The sequence below is a fragment of the Bos mutus genome, chromosome 15, assembly GCF_027580195.1.
Source record: "Bos mutus isolate GX-2022 chromosome 15, NWIPB_WYAK_1.1, whole genome shotgun sequence".
In the NCBI taxonomy this organism is placed as follows: Eukaryota; Metazoa; Chordata; class Mammalia; order Artiodactyla; family Bovidae; genus Bos; species Bos mutus.
In genome coordinates, this window is record NC_091631.1 from 61,931,668 (window position 1) to 61,950,199 (window position 18,532).

Below are 18,532 nucleotides of genomic sequence, written 5' to 3' on the forward strand. Positions count from 1 at the left end.
GAGAGACAAGAAAGCCTTCCTCGGCGATCAATGCAAAGATATACAAGAAAACAACAGAATGGGAAAGACTAGAGAACTCTTAGGAAAATTAGAGATACCAAGGGAACATTTCATGCAAAGATGGGCTCAATAAAGGACAGAAATGGTATGGACCTAACAGAAGCAGAAGATATTAAGAAGAGGTGGCAGGAATACACAGAAGAACTGTACAAAAAAGATCTTCAAAACCCAGATAATCACAACAGTGTGATCACTCACCAGGAGCCAGACATCCTGGATGTGAAGTCAAGTGGGCCTTAGGAAGCATCACTTCGAACAAACCTAGTGGAGATGATGGAATTCCAGTTAAGCCATTTCAAATCCTGAAGGATGATGCGGTGAAAGTGCTGCACTCAATATGTCAGCAAATTTGGAAAACTCAGCAGCGCCACAGGACTGGAAAAGGTCAGTTTTCCTTCCAATCCCAAAGAAAGGCAATGCCAAAGAATGCTCAAACTACCGCACAATTGCACTCACATGCTACTAAATCTCACATGCTACTAAAGTAATGCTCAAAATTCTCCAAGCCAGGATTCAGCAATACGTGAACCATGAACTTCCAGACGTTCAAGATGGTTTTAGAAAAGGCAGAGGAACCAGAGATGAAATTGCCAACATCTGCTGGATCATCAAAAAAGCAAGAGAGTTCAAGAAAAACATCTATTTCTGCTTTATTGACTACGCCAAAGCTTTTGACTGTGTGGATCACAATAAACTGGAAAATTCTTCAAGACATGGGAATACCAGACCACCTGACCTGGTCTTGAAAACCTGTATGCAGGTCAGGAAGCAACAGTTAGAACTGGACATGGAACAACAGACTGGTTCCAAATAGGAAAAGGAGTACGTCAAGGCTGTATATTGTCACCCTGCTTATTTAACTTATATGCAATTGTACATTATGAGAAATGCTGGGCTGGAAGAAGCACAAGCTGGAATTAAGATTGCTGGGAGAAATATCAATAACCTCAAATATGCAGATGACACCACCCTTATGTCAGAAAGTGAAGAGGAACTCAAAAGCCTGTTGATGAAAGTGAAAGAGGACAGTGAAAAAGTTGGCTTAAAGCTCAACATTCAGAAAACGAAGATCATGGCATCCGGTCCCATCATTTCATGGGAAATAGATGGGGAAACAGTGGAAAGTGTCGGCATCTGGTCCCATCATTTCATGGGAAATAGATGGGGAAACAGTGGAAAGTGTCAGACTTTATTTTCTGGGGCTCCGAAATCACTGCAGATGGTGACTGCAGCCATGAAATTAAAAGACACTTACTCCTTGGAAGGAAAGTTATGCCAACCTAGATAGCATATTCAAAAGCAAAGACATTACTTTGCCAACAAAGGTCCATCTAGTCAAGGCTATGGTTTATCCAGTGGTCATGTATGGATGTGAGAGTTGGACTGTGAAGAAAGCTGAGCACCGAAGAATTGATGCTTTTGAACTGTGGTGTTGGAGAAGACTCTTGAGAGTCCTTTGGACTGCAAGGAGGTCCAACTAGTCCATCCTAAAGGAGATCAGTCCTGGGTGTTCACTGGAAGGACTGATGCTGAAGCTGAAACTCCAATACTTTCGCCACCTCATGTGAAGAGTTTTGTCATTGGAAAAGACTCTGATGCTGGGAGGAATTGGGGGCAGGAGGAGAAGGGGACGACAGAGGATGAGATGGCTGGATGGTATCACTGACTCGATGGACATGAGTTTGAGTAAACTCCAGGGGTTGGTGATGGACAGGGAGGCCGGGTGTGTTGCAATTCATGGGGTTGCAAAGAGTCGGAGACGACTGAGTGACTGAACTGAATGACTGACTGAAAATTTTGTGTTGCCACTTTCTGGAGCGGAACAGTAATATACAATAATATAAAAGAAAAGCAGTTGTGGTTTGATTTTCACGTTTACTTACATTATTGAGGACTTCATGAAATCCTAGGCCTCCCATCATCTTGGTCCCCATTCTAGCAGCCAGTTGGTACATAAGAGGCAAAAATTTGTATGATGGAATCTTCATTCCATCTCTCTGCCCATTAAAAATTACAAAATTAAAAAGCAATGCATTTCAACTAGCCCTCACATCTAAACAAATACAAAATGCTCCTCTATTAGTGCAATCATCAAGCAGACATATTTTTTCCTTATTATTTATCTCAAAGTCTAGATTGACTCACTGGTAAATCATGTTTGAACATGTATCAGATTGCATTCAGAAGTGGAATACTTGGTACTGCTTATATTCCAGTGAATCCAAGGAGGACAAATGTTGATCTAAGGACTATTGTAATCTTGACTCCTGAGAAGTCAGTGTGAATAAAATGGAATAACTATTTTTCTGTACATACTAAAAGTAACAGGATTTAATGTACACTAGTAGCAGAAATTTGTTGTATCTGTTATGAATATTAACATTCGCTTCAGCCAGAACTATTTTACTTTTAAACTTCAAACTGATTGACAACATAATTTTAGGTATCATTTAAGTATCATTAATAAATTTAGGTATCATTTAAGTATCATTAATAAATGATAGGCATACTATTTAGATGTCATTAATAAAACCCAAGATTTTTAAATAAAAATTTATAAAATTCTACTGCCTTAATGTTTTCTTAAAATTTTTTTTTCCATTTACAAAAATAATTTATTTTTATAAAAAAATCAACAGAAAATAATAAAGCAGGGGGAAAAAAAACACCACCTGTGATCACATCATCTTTAACTGCTTTCCAAATCTTCCTATCTAGCATTCTGGGTACTTTCCGATGGTAATTGCAATGCTATGGGAAAAGACTGACTTAATTTTCTCATATTCACACAAACCTACATCATTAGAGTTAGTTAAGTATCTGTGTGTAGAGCCCTAAACCAACTGCCAAGGATACAAAGTATACAAAATGCATGACATTTGAGGGGCTAATGGCTTAACTTTTAAAGCACAGGCTAGAATACCTGGTTGAAAAAGAAAACTTGCCTTCATCATGCCATTGACTTCAGAAACTCCAGAATTTTCAAGCCAGAGAGAACAAAGACGAAATATCCACATATCATGCCCTTCGCCACTTAATAAGCAATTGATGTAATTTTCAACTGCTTTACATAAGAAACGTTTACGATCCTCTTTCAATGCATGGAGTGCACATTCATCCAACTCCAGCTCTCGCTGAACCTTTACTGTGTATCTTACATTGGATAATTAAAATAAAACACAAAAGCCGTTAAATTTTATAGAACTACAAAATCAAGTAAGACATACAATATAAATGAAAAATCAGGTGTCCATCTTAGGAGAAAAAGCAAAATTCTAAGAATTATAAACAGAATAAACTTATTTTTGTCTTTAAGTTTCTGCAAATTAAAAGCTATTTTAGGCAACCAAAGTGGACTCTAGCCAAGGTGTTTCATTAACTTTATATTCTACTTACTCTAAAATATATATACGAAAAGCAGGTTTGAATAAAGGATTTAATTACATCAAACTAAGTAACTTCTCTCTAATTTTAACACATATCTCTTTTTCAACTAGGATACCAACAAACTAAAAAAAGTAAAACAAAGTTAACACCAGTATATTCCACAATTAGTACAGAGCCACAGCATGAATTCCTATCTGGTTCTGTATACCTGTATAAATACTGTATATCTTGTTACTTGTAGACCCTCAGTTACCTGTTGGTCTGGATTTTATGTTCCCTAAGTAGGCCAACTTCCTCTTTGGCTCTTTTCAGGAGAGCTTGCTTGTTTTCAAATTCTGATGATTTCATGTAGTTTTCAATTCTTTGGTACTGAGTATCTGAGAACCGTGCTAATGAGAGAAATGCCTTCATTTTTCCATTTCTGAGCCCATCATTGCTTTCTCCATCATAATTTCCAGCAACTTCCACAGCCTTCAGAAAAAAAAAAAAAATCCATTTATATTTACAGATACTAAATGCATCTAAAGAATTACTCAGATCAAAGAAATATCCACAGTAAAATTTAACATATATATATATGTATATAAGCTAAATTATACAAAATACATTATTTCTTTGAACTTTCAAAACAATTTTGACAGAGCAGAAACAACTGAAATAGCTAATATATGTAAAGAATGGTAGAACTAAAAAAACATATTAGGCTTTTCATGTTCATTTATTAGTGAAGTAGCTATTTTTAAAATTAAACTATATGAATAAAAGGGAGAAACAGGAAGCTCAAAGGTGGTAGAAGCACTGGATTGGGAAGATGCCCTGGAGGAGGGCATGGCAACCCACTCCAGTATTCTTGCCTGGAGAATCCCATGGACAGAGGAGCCTGGCAGGCTACAATCCATGGAGTTGTAAAGACTTGGACACCACTGAGCAACTTTCACTTCACTTCACTTCAATGAAAAGATCAAATGTATTCATGCTAAGCAACTCTATTAGGGTTCCTCAAAAACCTTACCTTTTCTAGATAGGTCTGCATGATGACTGCAGGATTTTCTAAGCAAGTTTCTGCTAACCAGGTACCACAAACCCTTAGACATTCTGTGTATATAAGTTTTAAGTTGGGATCATTCTGTAAAGGAAAGCAAAGTCTTAAAATGTAATTCATTATAATGACTGTACAAAAATATCTTCCATGTAGGAAAACAACAGGTTAAAAATGTCTTTCCTCTTTGGCTTTCAACTTACGATTATTTTAATAATTCCAATATTTACTTTTATAAAATAATCATTCTTTACTACTATTACTATTATTGAAACAACTCACATTTATTGAGTACTTTTATATGCTTGGCATTATTACTATATATAATAATATATAATAATTCATTGAATCCTCACAAGAATCCTATGATATAAGAACAATTATTATCCTTAATTAGAAAACTACAACTGAAGTACAAAGAGGGTAGGTAACTTCAGGGTCCATCAGTTCAGTCGCTTAGTTGTGTCCGACTCTTTGCAACCGCATGCACCACAGCACACCAGGCCTCCCTGTCCATCACCAACTCCTACAGTTTACTCAACGTCCTGTCCATTGAGTCGGTGATACTATCTAACAACCATCTCATCCTCTGTCATTCCCTTCTCCTCCTGCCTTCAATCTTTCTCAGCATCAAGGTCTTTTCCAGTGAGTCAGTTCCTCATATCAGGTGGCCAAAGTATTGAAGTTTCAGCTTCAACATCAGTCCTTCCAATGAACACTCAGACTGATCTCCTTTAGGATGGACTGGCTGGATCTCCTTGCAGTCCAAGGGACTCTCAAGAGTCTTCTCCAACACCACAGTTCAAAAGCATCAACTTTTGGCCCTCAGCTTTCTTTATAGTCCAACTCTCACATCCATACATGACTACTGGAAAATCCACAGCTTTGACTAGATGGACCTTTGTTGGCAAAGTAACGTCTCTGCTTTTTAATATGCTATCTAAGTTTGTCAGAGCTTTTCTTCCAAGGAGCAAGGGTCTTTAATTTCATAGCTGCCATCACCATCTGCAGTGATTTTGGAGCCCCCAAAAACAAAGCCAGACACTGTTTCTCCTGTTTCCCCATCTATTTGCCATGAAGTGATGGGACTGGATGCCATGATCTTAGTTTTCAGGGTCCATCCTGTTAAGCAATATTTAAACAATCATACCATGTGAGCTCCCAGGACTTGGTATAATGATAAATTTTCTAATAACGGAGGATGTTATACAAGTTTCCATTATCCAAAAGTACAAAATGTTGATATTCACCTAGTAGGTGTATGTCAGAGGGACATAATTGAGTCCAAACCTTTAAAATACTTCATGATTCCTACAAATGCTGCTAAATTTGTCCATCATATGCTGGAGACAGAGTTGAAGAAGCAATCAAGTTTATAATAACTAATATAAAATATATATGTACATTATAGGTAATGGTAGATAAAATATCAGAAGTGATGTTTTCAAGGTCTTTGGATTAACAACCCAATTATTTCAACTTGCCTTTTAAAAAGTTTTATTCTCTTATGCATTTCCTCTTGCATTTTTTTGTCATTTCAAATCTATAGTAGCTATTTCATCTTTGTTTCCCACACACCCTCCTTGAATACTGTAGAAAGTTTTAAAAAAATAAGGCTTATCATTGGGATAAATTAATCTATGATGAGATGGACTGATGGAAATGTTGTAAATAAGAAAAATGAATACTGCCTAAACTTTTACAAATACTAATTTTCAAGACTCCTTTTTATAATTTCTTGTTCATGGATCAGTAATTTCAAATCTTTAATAAAATTAGTAATTATATTAAAATTTATTTAAAATATTATAAAGCACAGTAATCTTTCTTATTACAGTAAATACTAATTCAACCAATAGAAAAATTGTGAACCTCTGTACAACTGGCATCCAGCTTCTTGATCATTTGCTTGAGAATACTCAGGGCAAGACTCTGTTCCTTTTTTGCCCAGAATACTTGTGCTTCCTCCAGTTGCCACTCAGAGACTCCACTACTAGCTGAATTATACTGTTTAATTTGAAATATTGCCCTTTCAGGGAGCTGAAATGAAAATAACAAATGGAAATAAATATTTTTACTATTACTACTACTACTTCTACTAATAAAAGAGGTCACCACCATTCACTAAGGACTTGACAATTTTTAAGACTGTCTTATGAATCAGTTCTAATGAGATGGATGAAACTGGAGCCTATTATACAGAGTGAAGTAAGCCAGAAAGAAAAACACCAAGACAGTATACTAACACATATATATGGAGTTTAGAAAGATGGTAACAATAACCCTGTATACGAGACAGCAAAAGAGACACTGATGTATAGAACAGTCTTATGGACTCTGTGGGAGAGGGAGAGGGTGGGAAGATTTGGGAGAATGGCATTGAAACATGTATACTATCATGTATGAAACGAGTCGCCAGTCCAGGTTCGATGCACAATACTGGATGCTTGGGGCTGGTGCACTGGGATGACCCAGAGGGATGGTATGGGGAGGGAGGAGGGTTCAGGATGGGGAACACATGTATACCTGTGGCGGATTCATTTCGAATATTTGGCAAAACCAATACAATATTGTAAAGTTTAAAAAAAAAAAAAAAAAAAGACTGTCTTAAGTGCATCTGTCACTGCCTTCCCCAGCCCCCATATCTGCCTGTTTTTCTCTTTACATAAAGACATATATAATTATGTGTGTGTTTATACACAGTATATACAGTCACTGAAATGTTATACATATAGTAAGTTAGGTAGCTTCTCATTATTTAACCAGGAAATTGAGGATTAGAGAAAGACTTGTGCAAGACGCAAATTCAGGTCTAATTCCAAAAGGGAAAATCTTAAACAACTATGCTATACAATGTTATAATAGCAATCTGTCTCTCAATGACATTTCTTTTTACTTATGCTTTCTATTTTCTAGGTAATTAAAAGGCAAGGTCAATGAGTGAGATGACATAGTTTTAAATCTGATTACCTGAGTGTTCTTGAAAGTTCGAGCTAATACAGAGAGTTCTACAAGATGCTTGGTGAGAATGTCCTTAAAACACTCTCTTTGGGAGTTTTCCATTTCCTTTTCCATCAAGATCTCCAAAATGACTGTGCGTAGGGCCATTATAGGCTCCTGAAAACTAAAATCACTGTCTTTGAGAAGCTGGGAATGTTTCCACCACTTCATGTACACTTCAGAGGGCTGCTTATCTGTTACTGATCTGAAAGCCAAATCACAGGGTTCACATTAGCAACAGAAATGAAAAAAAGGTGCTATTATGCAGGTTCTAAAAGTTAAGGTTTAATAAACACTAAAGGAATTTTTGCAGCAACATGACTGGAACTTCTGAAATAAACACATTAGCAACAGAAATGAAAATAAAAGGTGCTATTACGCAGGTTCTAAAACTTAAGATTTAATAAACACTAAAGGAATTTTTGCAGCAACATGATTGGAACTCCTAAAATAAACGAAAATAAGAATCAAAGTTTAGAAATCTACAATATGGTCAGACCTCTGAGGGTCAGTCAGCAGAGAACACATGATGAACATTTAAAAATTTTCTTTTTTAAAATTGAAGCACAGTTGACTTACAATATTATAGTAGTTTCAGGTATATAGGAGAGCGAGTCAATATTTTTATAGATGCTACTTTCAAGATATTCTTAAAAATACTCTTCAACCTCACAAAAAGCAGCACTTCTAAATTAACATTCTTCTGAAATGAGAACACATTTATCAGGCCTCTCACTCAGAACATCTATACCTCTAGTACAACTTCAATGATCCTTCAAAGAGGACAGTCAGCAAGGAAATGAAATAAACTCATTAATTATCTACCATACCCATCAGGCACAGGGCATGATTCTGCAAAGCTGTTAAAGAAAGCACAATCCAATGAAGGAAATGCTGGCATCTGGCAAAGGTTTCATATACCAATATTATTTATTAAAGGAAGAGAAAATACATCTTGTACAATTAGTTCATACGAGCAGAGTGCTTCCCAGATGTTCAAATTAAGCAATACTGTGCAATCCTTCAGGAGTACTATATGGGGAGAAAAGTGAAACTGAAGTCGCTCAGTCGTGTCCGACTCTTTGCGACCCCATGGACTGTCCACCAGGCTCTTCCATCCATGGAATTTTCTAGGCAAGAGTACTAGAGTGGGTTGCCATTTGAAGCAGGGAAACTCAGAAGATGACCTTATGGTGATGTAGGAAATGAAAGTTCTTTTAGTTGCTTGATAAAGAAGGAAACAGTAACACAAATTCACAGGAACCAAAACTTTAATTCCTCCCAAAATGATCTTAAGAGCAGCGGGTCTCAAATTTTCTAATCTCAGGAAATCCTTTATACCAATAGTCCCCAACCTTTTTGGTACCAGGGGATGGGTTTTTGTGGAAGACAATTTTTCCACAAACTGGGGAGCTGGTGGGGTGGATGGTTTGGGGTTGATTCTCATAAGAGCTCACAACCTAAATATCTTGCATGTGCAGTTCAGTAGGGTTTGTGCTCCTATGAGAATCTAAGGCTGCTGCATACGAGCCTTGGGGAAAGATTGTAAATACAGATGAAGCTTCACTTGCCTGCCTGCCAGCTTACCTCCTGCTGCGTGACCTGGTTCCTAACATGCCATAGCCCAGTTTGGGGACCCTTGGTTTACACTTTTATAAATTAAGGAAGACTCCTAAAGAGCTTTCATTTACAGTTCAGTTCAGTGGCTCAGTCATGTCCTACTTTTTGCGACCCCATGAATTGCAGCACGCCAGGCCTCCCTGATACTTATTAACATTTGGGCTTCCCTAGTGGCTCAGATGGTAAAGAATCTGCCTGCAGTGCAGGGGACCTGGGTTCAATCCCTGCGTTAGAAAGATCCCCTGGGGAAGGGAATGGATACCCGCTCCAGTACTCTTGCCTGGAGAATTTCATGGATAGAGGAGCCTGGCACGCTACAGTCCAAGGGGTCACAAAGAGTCAGACACGACTGAGTGACTAAACATTTTCACTATTAATATTTACTTTATTAGAAACTAAAACTGAGAAAAATGTAACATGTATTAAAATTTATTTTAAAATAAGAATAATAAATCAACTATATATCACACAAAACTTAGTGAGATTCACATTTCTATGAATCTCTTCGATGTCTGGCTTAATGGAGACACTTGAATTCTCATCTCAGATTCTGCATTTAGTTTGCTGTGCTATGATGTTTGGTTAGAGAATGTGAAGAAAATCTAGCCTCATACAGATACAGAAAAGGCAGGAATATGGTAACAGTCTTTTCAAATAATTGTAGGTATTCTCTGATACCTCACCAAAACGTCATTAAACCTCATGAAAGAATGAAAGCAAAAAAAAAAATAATAAGATTTTTCTATAATTTTAACAATAGTTTTAATTTCATGAACCCCTGAATGGATTTTAGGGCCTGCAGGATCTCTACACTACATTTTGTGAACTGCTATCCTAGAACACAAGTATGTGTTACCAATTCGTCAAACTTTTCTTCCTTAAAATTCCCTAGCAGAGAAAGATCCAGAAATACTGCAAAGTGAGATGACTTCCTTTCCATCATTAAAAGGGGCAGTCTCCCTTAAACACTCCATATTCTTTAACATTGACTGTTTACTAAGAATTAGTCACCACGAAATAGCACTAGGGATACAAGAAGAAATAAGTCCCACTTTTAGGAACCTTCTAGTATAGCATCAGAGAAGGCAATGGCAACCCACTCCAGTACTCTTGCTTGGAAAACCCCATGGACGGAGGAGCCTGTTAGGCTGCAACCCAAGGGGTTGCTAAGAGTCGGACACAACTGAGCGACTTCATTTTCACTTTTCACTTTCATGCATTGAGAAGGAAATGGCAACCCACTCCAGTGTTCTTGCCTGGAGAATCCCAGGGCGGGGGAGCCTGGTGGGCTGCCGTCTATGGGGTCGCACAGAGTTGGACAAGAATGAAGTGACTTAGCATACCACAGCATAGTAAAGCATGGCAGAGTATATACAAAGTAACAATAATGCAATGCAGTACTAAAACAGTGGAGTATATACAATATGCTATGATGAAAAACATGAGAAATAATTTCATCTAGGGTGGAACAGGGGAAAAGCTGTAAAGAGAAAAACACAAAGTTAAATTTAAAAACTTGAATTTTTACAATGAGTATTTTTGAAAATGTTTATTTTAACAAGATCACAGTTCTTTGGTCAACTTACTTATACTGTGATAAAAGGAGAGGAACCTATGGCTGGCCTCTATATAGTTTTTATTTTCTAAAGTCACTTTGGTAACAGGTTGTGCTTTGGGATACACAGTCACTTGAATCACATACCTTGAGAAAAGTTCTCCAATGTTTTCAAGCTCTCCAATGGTCTGCAATCTGCTAAGTGCAGGGTAGAGGGAATACACAGACTCAAGACTGCCCTTACACAACTCTTCCACTTCTTTAACTCTAGTAGCAGAAAAGACAAGATACTTGAAAACTAAGATAAAATTTTTTTATAGAAAATAAAAGCTGAGTTCTCATTATAGACCTTTGTGTTGATTTAATAATAGCAATATTCAGAAGCACCAGCATAAGGTAGTGAAAACAAAGTAAGCCTTGGAATTGTATGACTGAGATCTAAATCCCAGTTTTGCCAGTAATGACTGTATAACTTTGGGCAATTACTGGATTCCTCTGAAACAAAGTTTTTTCACTTCCAGAATTATTTTAAATGTTAGAGAATACATACAGAAAAAGTCTAACAAAGTAGCCACCACATGATAAGCACTTAAATGGTAGTATTACTTCTGTAAAAAAATACAGGATTTATTAGGTCACAACTACTGTTAACCAAAAAACGTCTTACATTCATCTAGCCTGTTATAGTTAAGCTCTTTTTTGTGTATTATCTCATTTGTGCCTCAGACCGAGCCTGTAAGTACTAATCACCATTTTACAAAAAGAACATTAAATGCTAAGAGAGGTAAATGACACACAACCACTAGAGACAAGATTAAAATTCTCAGTGCATTTGTCCAGGAAGAGAACCAAGGGATGGGAAACAATAAGACTTTTCAGGGTTCAGCATAAATTGATCATGGTTCCAAAAGGAAATTTTATTTTTAAAGATAGCATATATTTGAACCACATAAGCAAAGAAAAACGTATTATATAAGAAAAAAAAAAAAAAGCTTATGTAAGTACCTAACATATGAGAATGCTCTTACATTTAAAACAAAAAATTTAAAGGTATACATAAACATTTGTGTGTACACATACATGTGTGTGTATATATATATGTATATATATTTTGACAAGTGTATGTCAAAGAATTCTTTCATATAAAGCATTCAAAATATGAAGATTCAGAAAACAATTGTTAAAACAGAAACACTTGTAATTCTTATGCAAACATGTTTGCAAAAGATAAAATTCATCTGAGCACTCACTTCTCAGATGTGGAAAAGCTATGAAATTGTCAACTGTTGAGTATTTCCTCCCACTTTGGAAATTCTGAGTTTCAACACTGATTGGTATGAATTATGAATTACACAAGGAATTTTTTTTAAGGGAGTAAAGGGAATGACAAAAAACAACCTGACCAAAGCTATCAGGTCCTCTCCTTTCACCACTGCAAATCTTTGTACTGAAATTATTCTTCAGGTTTTCAGAAAAGAAGCAATGTTAAAATACAATAACTTTTTCTTTTTACAATACCTGGCGTGTTTGAGACTTTCATAAAAAGTGGAGAATTCTCTGTCTCTTAGAGACTGCAGAGCATTGTACAACAACTCGTGGTAACTGGTTCTTTCCACTCCTTTGCTGTGAAATAATTAAACAATTAGAGAAAAAAATGTATTTAAAAACAGAGAATCCTGGTGTGTGTGTATAAACAGTTTCACCAAGAGGCAACATTTTAAACTACAATTAGAATTATCTCCATTTAAAAAATGCATTTCTAGAAAATTTGGTAAGAATCATGAAGAATTCTGTGGATCTTTTAATTCTTCAAGCAGAAAAAAAAGTAAATTTCTCAGATTTTTTTTTTTCAGGCTCTAAACATGTTATATTCCCATTTGTTTATTAGATGAACACCTACTATGTGCCAGGTACTAGTCACCAGGTTCTAGATGCAGTGAGTTCATTAGCAGACAAGTCAGATTAGGCCCCCATTTTCACAGAGTTTATGTTCTGGTTTGGAGATGGACAATAAATAAGAAAAATACCAGGACAAAGGACATGTAGAAAAGTAAAACAGGGTAACAAAACAAATGACTGAGTGGTTACTTTAGAATGGAAGGTCAGAAAAATTCTGACAAGTAGCCACCTTCATGGTAAGAGGAGAAAAAAGAAGATATATATTTAAGGCTTTTAGGTACAGTTTGGCTTAATGGAAAAAAAAAAAAAAACACACAAGAAGCACTATGTGGCAGAAATATAGTATGCAAGGAGAAAAATAGCATATGGAGATTCAGAGGCAAGTAGGAATCAATTCACAGAGTAAACTGTTTCTAAAATATGACTGCATACCCCTGATTTTACAGCAATCTAACAGTTTGAAATCTGAAAGACATTCTAATTAACGAATTTTTTTTCTATGAAAGTGATTAAACATACAATTACTGTGATTTAATTATTCTTTGGTTTATATCATCAAAAGACTTTTACATGAATACACAATCTTTTATTAGATTAGGAGCTTGGCTTTTCATTCACAACACATGGGGACCTTACATATAGGCTAAAGTCATTATCTTCCTATGCTATTGATTTAGCAGTTTTTTATATAAATTATTTCACAAATAAACAGTCTTTTGTGTATCATCCAGCCAATAAAAGTGCCAGCTGAATAAATAAAATGTTTGCAGCAAGAGAAGGGAAATGCCTGACTTTCTCTTTGGATTTGTAAACAATACGTGAGAAGATTCTCATGAGAAAATAACTTTTATATTTCTCTTTTCAAAAATATCATGAGGGTAGAGGTGGAAACAGAATGAAATTCAAGCCTATGTACACTGCTTATTGCTATGTTATTCAAGCATTTAGCTTAACAGTATCTACAAAACATAAAAACACAACTCCCATTATAAAAACAGCTCATTGTTCGTAACTAGAGAAATGGCAATATTAAATGTCTAAATTGTTCTTACTTGACAGAAATGCAGTGGTCCCACTGCATATTCCTCCATGCTACTTGGTAATGAAGTTCCTGTAGTTCAGCACACCACTCTTTATTTTCATGATCTAATCCTCTTAAATAGATGGAAAGAATATGGCAGAGTCCCAAATTCTGCAAGGCCTGAGCAGGAGTTAAAAAAAAAAAAAAGAAAAGTAAAAAAATAACAATACTAGAGAAACAAAAAACAGCAATCAAACATAAAAAGTAACTTTCAAAATTTTAGTAGTTCACAATATCACTTAAATTCCCAAAATATTGTTTGTGTGTTCCCCCTAAAACACAAAGACAGAGCTCAAAGGGCTCTGCTATTTGATAAAAGAATGGTTAAGAAATATTAGCCAGGAATATTAGTAATGATACTTACCATACTTACTAATGATACTTATTAATAATGATATCATTAGTAATGATACCCAGAAATGATAACTTCTGGGACAAACTCTAGTTCAAACTATGAGAAATAGTTTACATGAGATTTTCCATACAAAGGACTTAATTCACGACCAGGCACATTGTATACAGTTCAAGAAATGTCTTCTATTGTTAGCTAAGAAGATTATGACCAACAAATCTATACTATCTTTCTGGTCAGTCATCTGTCCAATTTACCTGTGTATCCTTCTGAGTTTTAATCCCAGTGAAAGAAAAATAACCTTCAGTCTTAGCCCTATAGTTTATCTGTTTGTGTAAATAGTCCACTGATATACTGAAATAATCTGAGCGCTACACAAGTAGTGCTTTACTAAAGCAGAAAAAAAAGTACCTGAATTATTCCTGCCTGACGAGTTGATGAGGAGATTGTGGTCTCAAGGTCATATGTTACTAGGGCTTTCCCCCACATTGCTTCATGTTCATATGTTCGTAGTCTATAAGAAAAGAGTTTTTAAATGCCTTGAGTTCTATATGCATGTAACTTCTCTCGTAACAGAATTACTATAGCATTATCTATGAAAAAACAATTTACCTAGTAAGGGGTTGTAACATTTTCCCTCCACCACAGCCATAAAGACTATCTGGCTCTCCTATACTTCTGTAGATTTCTAAAAGCAGATCCTAAAAACAGAAAAATTTTTTTTAATTGAAGGGAAAAAATATCAGTTTATGAATTTAGGAAATTTAAATTATATAACATGTTATAAAGGTAAAATTAATGATACTGAAATATATACTAAAGATATGGATTACAACACAACAAACTGATCTGAGACAACAGAATGACTATGGACTACTTGAAGAGAATTGCTCACAATTTAATGAATTAGATAAGATATAAATCTCAACCTATGATGCTTCTAACACATGCAAAAAAACCCATGAAAACAAAAGCAAACAATCCTGTCAACAGCTAAACCAGTACATGGGAAAACGAAGTTCTGCAAAGTCTTACTCTTCAAAACTGAACTTGGTAAAAAAAATTTGTAAGGTTTTCTTTGAAAGAATATTCAAAGTTGCATTATGTAATAATTGGTAAAATGTGATATAAAGAATTGGCTTGATGATTCAAACTTTGCAATAAAATTTACTCGGGAAAGAATTGATTCTCTTTAAAATAACCTCAGTAAAATAAAAGTGAAAACGGAAGACAAAACAGAAAGAAGCAAAGGAAAAAGAAAACAAAGAGAAATGGCATTGTATAGAAAATTGATCAAGCACTTTACTTATCTTAATGGTAGTTGCTCCAGGAAATATTTTCTAAACACAAACTGGTATTGGCATGTTTATCATTCTAATCAAATTGTTTCTATTCATAAGGGTGAAATCAAGCCCTCAAGTGTTGGAACATTTAGTCCTGAAGCTAGCACAGTACCTGGAGCACAGGGATACTCCAAAACCTCAGAAAAGAGGGTAAAACTATAAACTAGCAAAATAGGGAAGGAGAAAAATTAGGAAAACAATATCAAAAAGGCAGACAGAATGTATTTCAAGTAAGGCATAGTTGACGGTCTTAAGTGTTGATGAAACATGAAGGAAGAGGTTGAATGAAAGGTGAGGGCTAGACTTAGCAACATCAAGTTTATGAGTGACATTAGCAGGTGCTATCCAGTGGAAATTCTTTCACAAGGTTTGGCTGTGATGGGAAGGGAGAAAAAAGGGTGTCACCTTAAAGAGAACATAAGGAAAAGGGAAATGATTTGTGTTCATTTGAAGGAGAATGTTTTTAATAAGAAAAGTCTGAAATGTTTGAATATATTGAGAAGCATGGCACAATAAAAAAATAAAGTTCTTGACAGTTGAAAAACAAAGCACAGAAAAACGGGCAGCAGGAGAAACTGTTCCTCTGCTTTAACAAAAGGAAAGATTACAGTGGGAACAGATGCAGGAAGATTTCTATGTTTGACAGTGTCATATGGTGGCACTTCCTATCTATGTCCCCTATTTTGTCTAAGAAGTAGGAGACGCACTGAAAGCAGAGGAGAGAACATCAGAGGTGTAAGCAGACTGAAGAAAATCATTTTAAAGGAAGAATAGGTCAAATTAAGAGTCAAATTTAAATTTTTAAATTTAAACATTTACAGAAGAAGCAATCTGCCCTGAGATGTGATATACATTAAACAAGTAAACAAAAATATAAATGTTAAGTGCTATGAAGAAAATAGAGTACTATAGCAGAAAAATATATGGCATAATTTACCCCATGAGATAGGTGGTTGTACTTTCATCTTTCTGATAAAGGAACTCAAAGTTGAAAAGATTAAGTAATTTCTGGAAGATTAAACAACTAAGTGGTTGAATAAGGATAGAACTCATTTGCCTAATCCAAGGCCTAAGCTTCAATACATGAATTTAACATATTTGACAGTCCAAAAGGTAACTTCCGTTTGAAAATCAAATGACAAATCTATATAGTCTTTATAACAAAATAGTCCGAAGTGTAAAACAAATATTAACATTTATAATAAAGTCTATAATATATACCTGTAAACTTATCCCAGTTTCTTCCTTACTTTTTTCACTCAAACTGGAAATAGTTGTACTTTGGCTTCCTTCTTCAAATGTAAGACTTCTGTTTGTCACAAGAGCATCTCTTTTAATGGGAATATACTATTTTGAGGCTTGCTAATATGTATACCATAAACTTTGAAAGAAAAAACTAACAAAGGTTACAAATAAAATATAATGAACCATTTATACTTGAAAACAATACCAAGCCTAGAATAGAAAAGGAATTTGTGAGTATTAGGTCTTTGAATGAGAATTACATTTTAACCACAGTCTCATTTATGGAAAAGCTATATGCCAAAATATGCTTATTTTTTACAGAGCTTAAACATAGAGCAGAAGCCCTTGAGTTCAATTCCTAAATGGTCCGTCAGTGATTTTACCTGAAGTTTAACCTCACTGGGGCTTCCCTAGTGGCTCAGAGGGTAGAAGCTGCCTGCACTGTGGGAGACCTGGGTTTTGATCCCTGGGTCGGGAAGATCTCCCAGAGAAGGGAATGACTACCCACACCAGTATTCTTGCCTGGAGAATTCCACAGACTGAGGAGCCTGGCAGGCTATAGTCCATGGGGTTCAAAAGAGTCTGACCCGAATGAGCGACTTAACACTTACTTACTTAACCTCATTAATAAACACAGGCATGCAAATTAAGACCACACCTGAGATACTACTTAACACTTGATAATTTGGCAAAACTTAAGAAATCTGATAGTGTTGAAAAGGAAGTGGACCAGTAGAATCACAGGTAATAAGTGACAGACTTAGAATTGTCTACATTTTGCTATTAACTAACTTGAATAGGAAACCTAAGAGAGCAATTCACTTTTTTGACCTGATAGTGTTTGTAAACTGTTGATTTGTATTTTGCTTTTATACTTTTCCTGACCACTTTCGATTTACCAAAGTATCAGTTCACCTGAGTCACTGAAGAAAATCAGCATTCCCTACCCTTTCTATGGCAATCCACACCAGTATTCTTGCCTGGAGAATCCCATGGACAGAGGAGCCTGGCAGGCTACAGTCCATGGGGTTGCAACAGTTGGACACGACTTAGCGACTAAACTACCACCACCCTTTCTATACACCTCATGTCTGTTTGCTCTCCCCTGTCCATTAGGCATTTGAAAAAAAAAGTCAGATTGTCAAAGCAAAGAGCAAGTCCCATTTAATTGAAGCACTTCTCCCCTAAAGCTAACCAAAATAAAATCCAGGCACCTTTGCTTGTTAAACAAGCAATTTTGCAAAAATTTGCCACATTCTATACGATCACTTATTCTCAAATTAAAAGAGCTTTTATTTATACTCAGATAAGAACTGTTATTAACCCCTGATTAGTAAAAAATGTTATTCTATGGAACCAAGATACTGAGGTGCACTCAGATTAAAATTACTACAAAGTATGCAGGGTTTCTGCCAAATTTTTAAGACCTAAAGTAGTCAAAAATCAATTTCTTAGTCATTTTACTTGTCTTTGTACAAAGTCTTAAGTGCTCACAAATATGTCAATTACACATTATACACATGATCTACACACTGTCGATTTTTGGGGGTATTTTAGTAAAATCTAGAAATTACATTCCAATTCTATTACACTACAGTTGATAAGTATACTGGTATATAAGGGTATACTGATCACACTGTAGATTTTTAACAGTTTTTAATTGAAAAGGAGAAATTAAAACAAATGAGAGCATTAAGCAAACCAGTCCAAGTCTACTAAATTAATCCTATCTGAACTAGGATCTGAACTCTGGTGCCTGGTTTTCCACAATCCAAAAACCATACTGTTTTCAGCTTACTGATAATCCAAAATAGAAATTATAGGTAGCAAGCATAAGAAATGCATCAATATAACACTTCTTTGCTATTTCAGTTTTGTAGTATGAGTGATTTCATGGTGGGAAAGTGAGGCTAACTATAAAAATAAATATTTACTGTAAAGCAATTATTCT

The 18,532-nt window shown here is 35.5% G+C and overlaps 1 protein-coding gene across 7 annotated transcripts in view; it reads right to left on the bottom strand.

The window, feature by feature from the left end:
• The window catches only part of ATM (ATM serine/threonine kinase), a 149,539-nt gene that overhangs the window by 37,286 nt on the left and 93,721 nt on the right, over nucleotides 1-18,532 (bottom strand). For 5 of the 7 annotated variants that reach the window (XM_070384262.1, XM_070384263.1, XM_070384265.1 and 2 more), the window contains 12 exons: nucleotides 16,558-16,666; nucleotides 14,606-14,694; nucleotides 14,405-14,507; nucleotides 13,613-13,761; nucleotides 12,180-12,284; nucleotides 10,809-10,928; nucleotides 7,457-7,691; nucleotides 6,359-6,526; nucleotides 4,460-4,573; nucleotides 3,701-3,918; nucleotides 3,006-3,213; nucleotides 1,944-2,057 (listed from right to left, as the gene is read on the bottom strand). In XM_070384262.1, coding sequence (XP_070240363.1) covers nucleotides 1,944-2,057; nucleotides 3,006-3,213; nucleotides 3,701-3,918; nucleotides 4,460-4,573; nucleotides 6,359-6,526; nucleotides 7,457-7,691; nucleotides 10,809-10,928; nucleotides 12,180-12,284; nucleotides 13,613-13,761; nucleotides 14,405-14,507; nucleotides 14,606-14,694; nucleotides 16,558-16,666 — 1,732 coding nt within the window. Of the gene's footprint in view, nucleotides 1-1,943; nucleotides 2,058-3,005; nucleotides 3,214-3,700; nucleotides 3,919-4,459; nucleotides 4,574-6,358; nucleotides 6,527-7,456; nucleotides 7,692-10,808; nucleotides 10,929-12,179; nucleotides 12,285-13,612; nucleotides 13,762-14,404; nucleotides 14,508-14,605; nucleotides 14,695-16,557; nucleotides 16,718-18,532 lie in introns of those variants that run through there. The other 2 variants (XM_070384266.1, XM_070384267.1) reach the window with 2 other exon arrangements.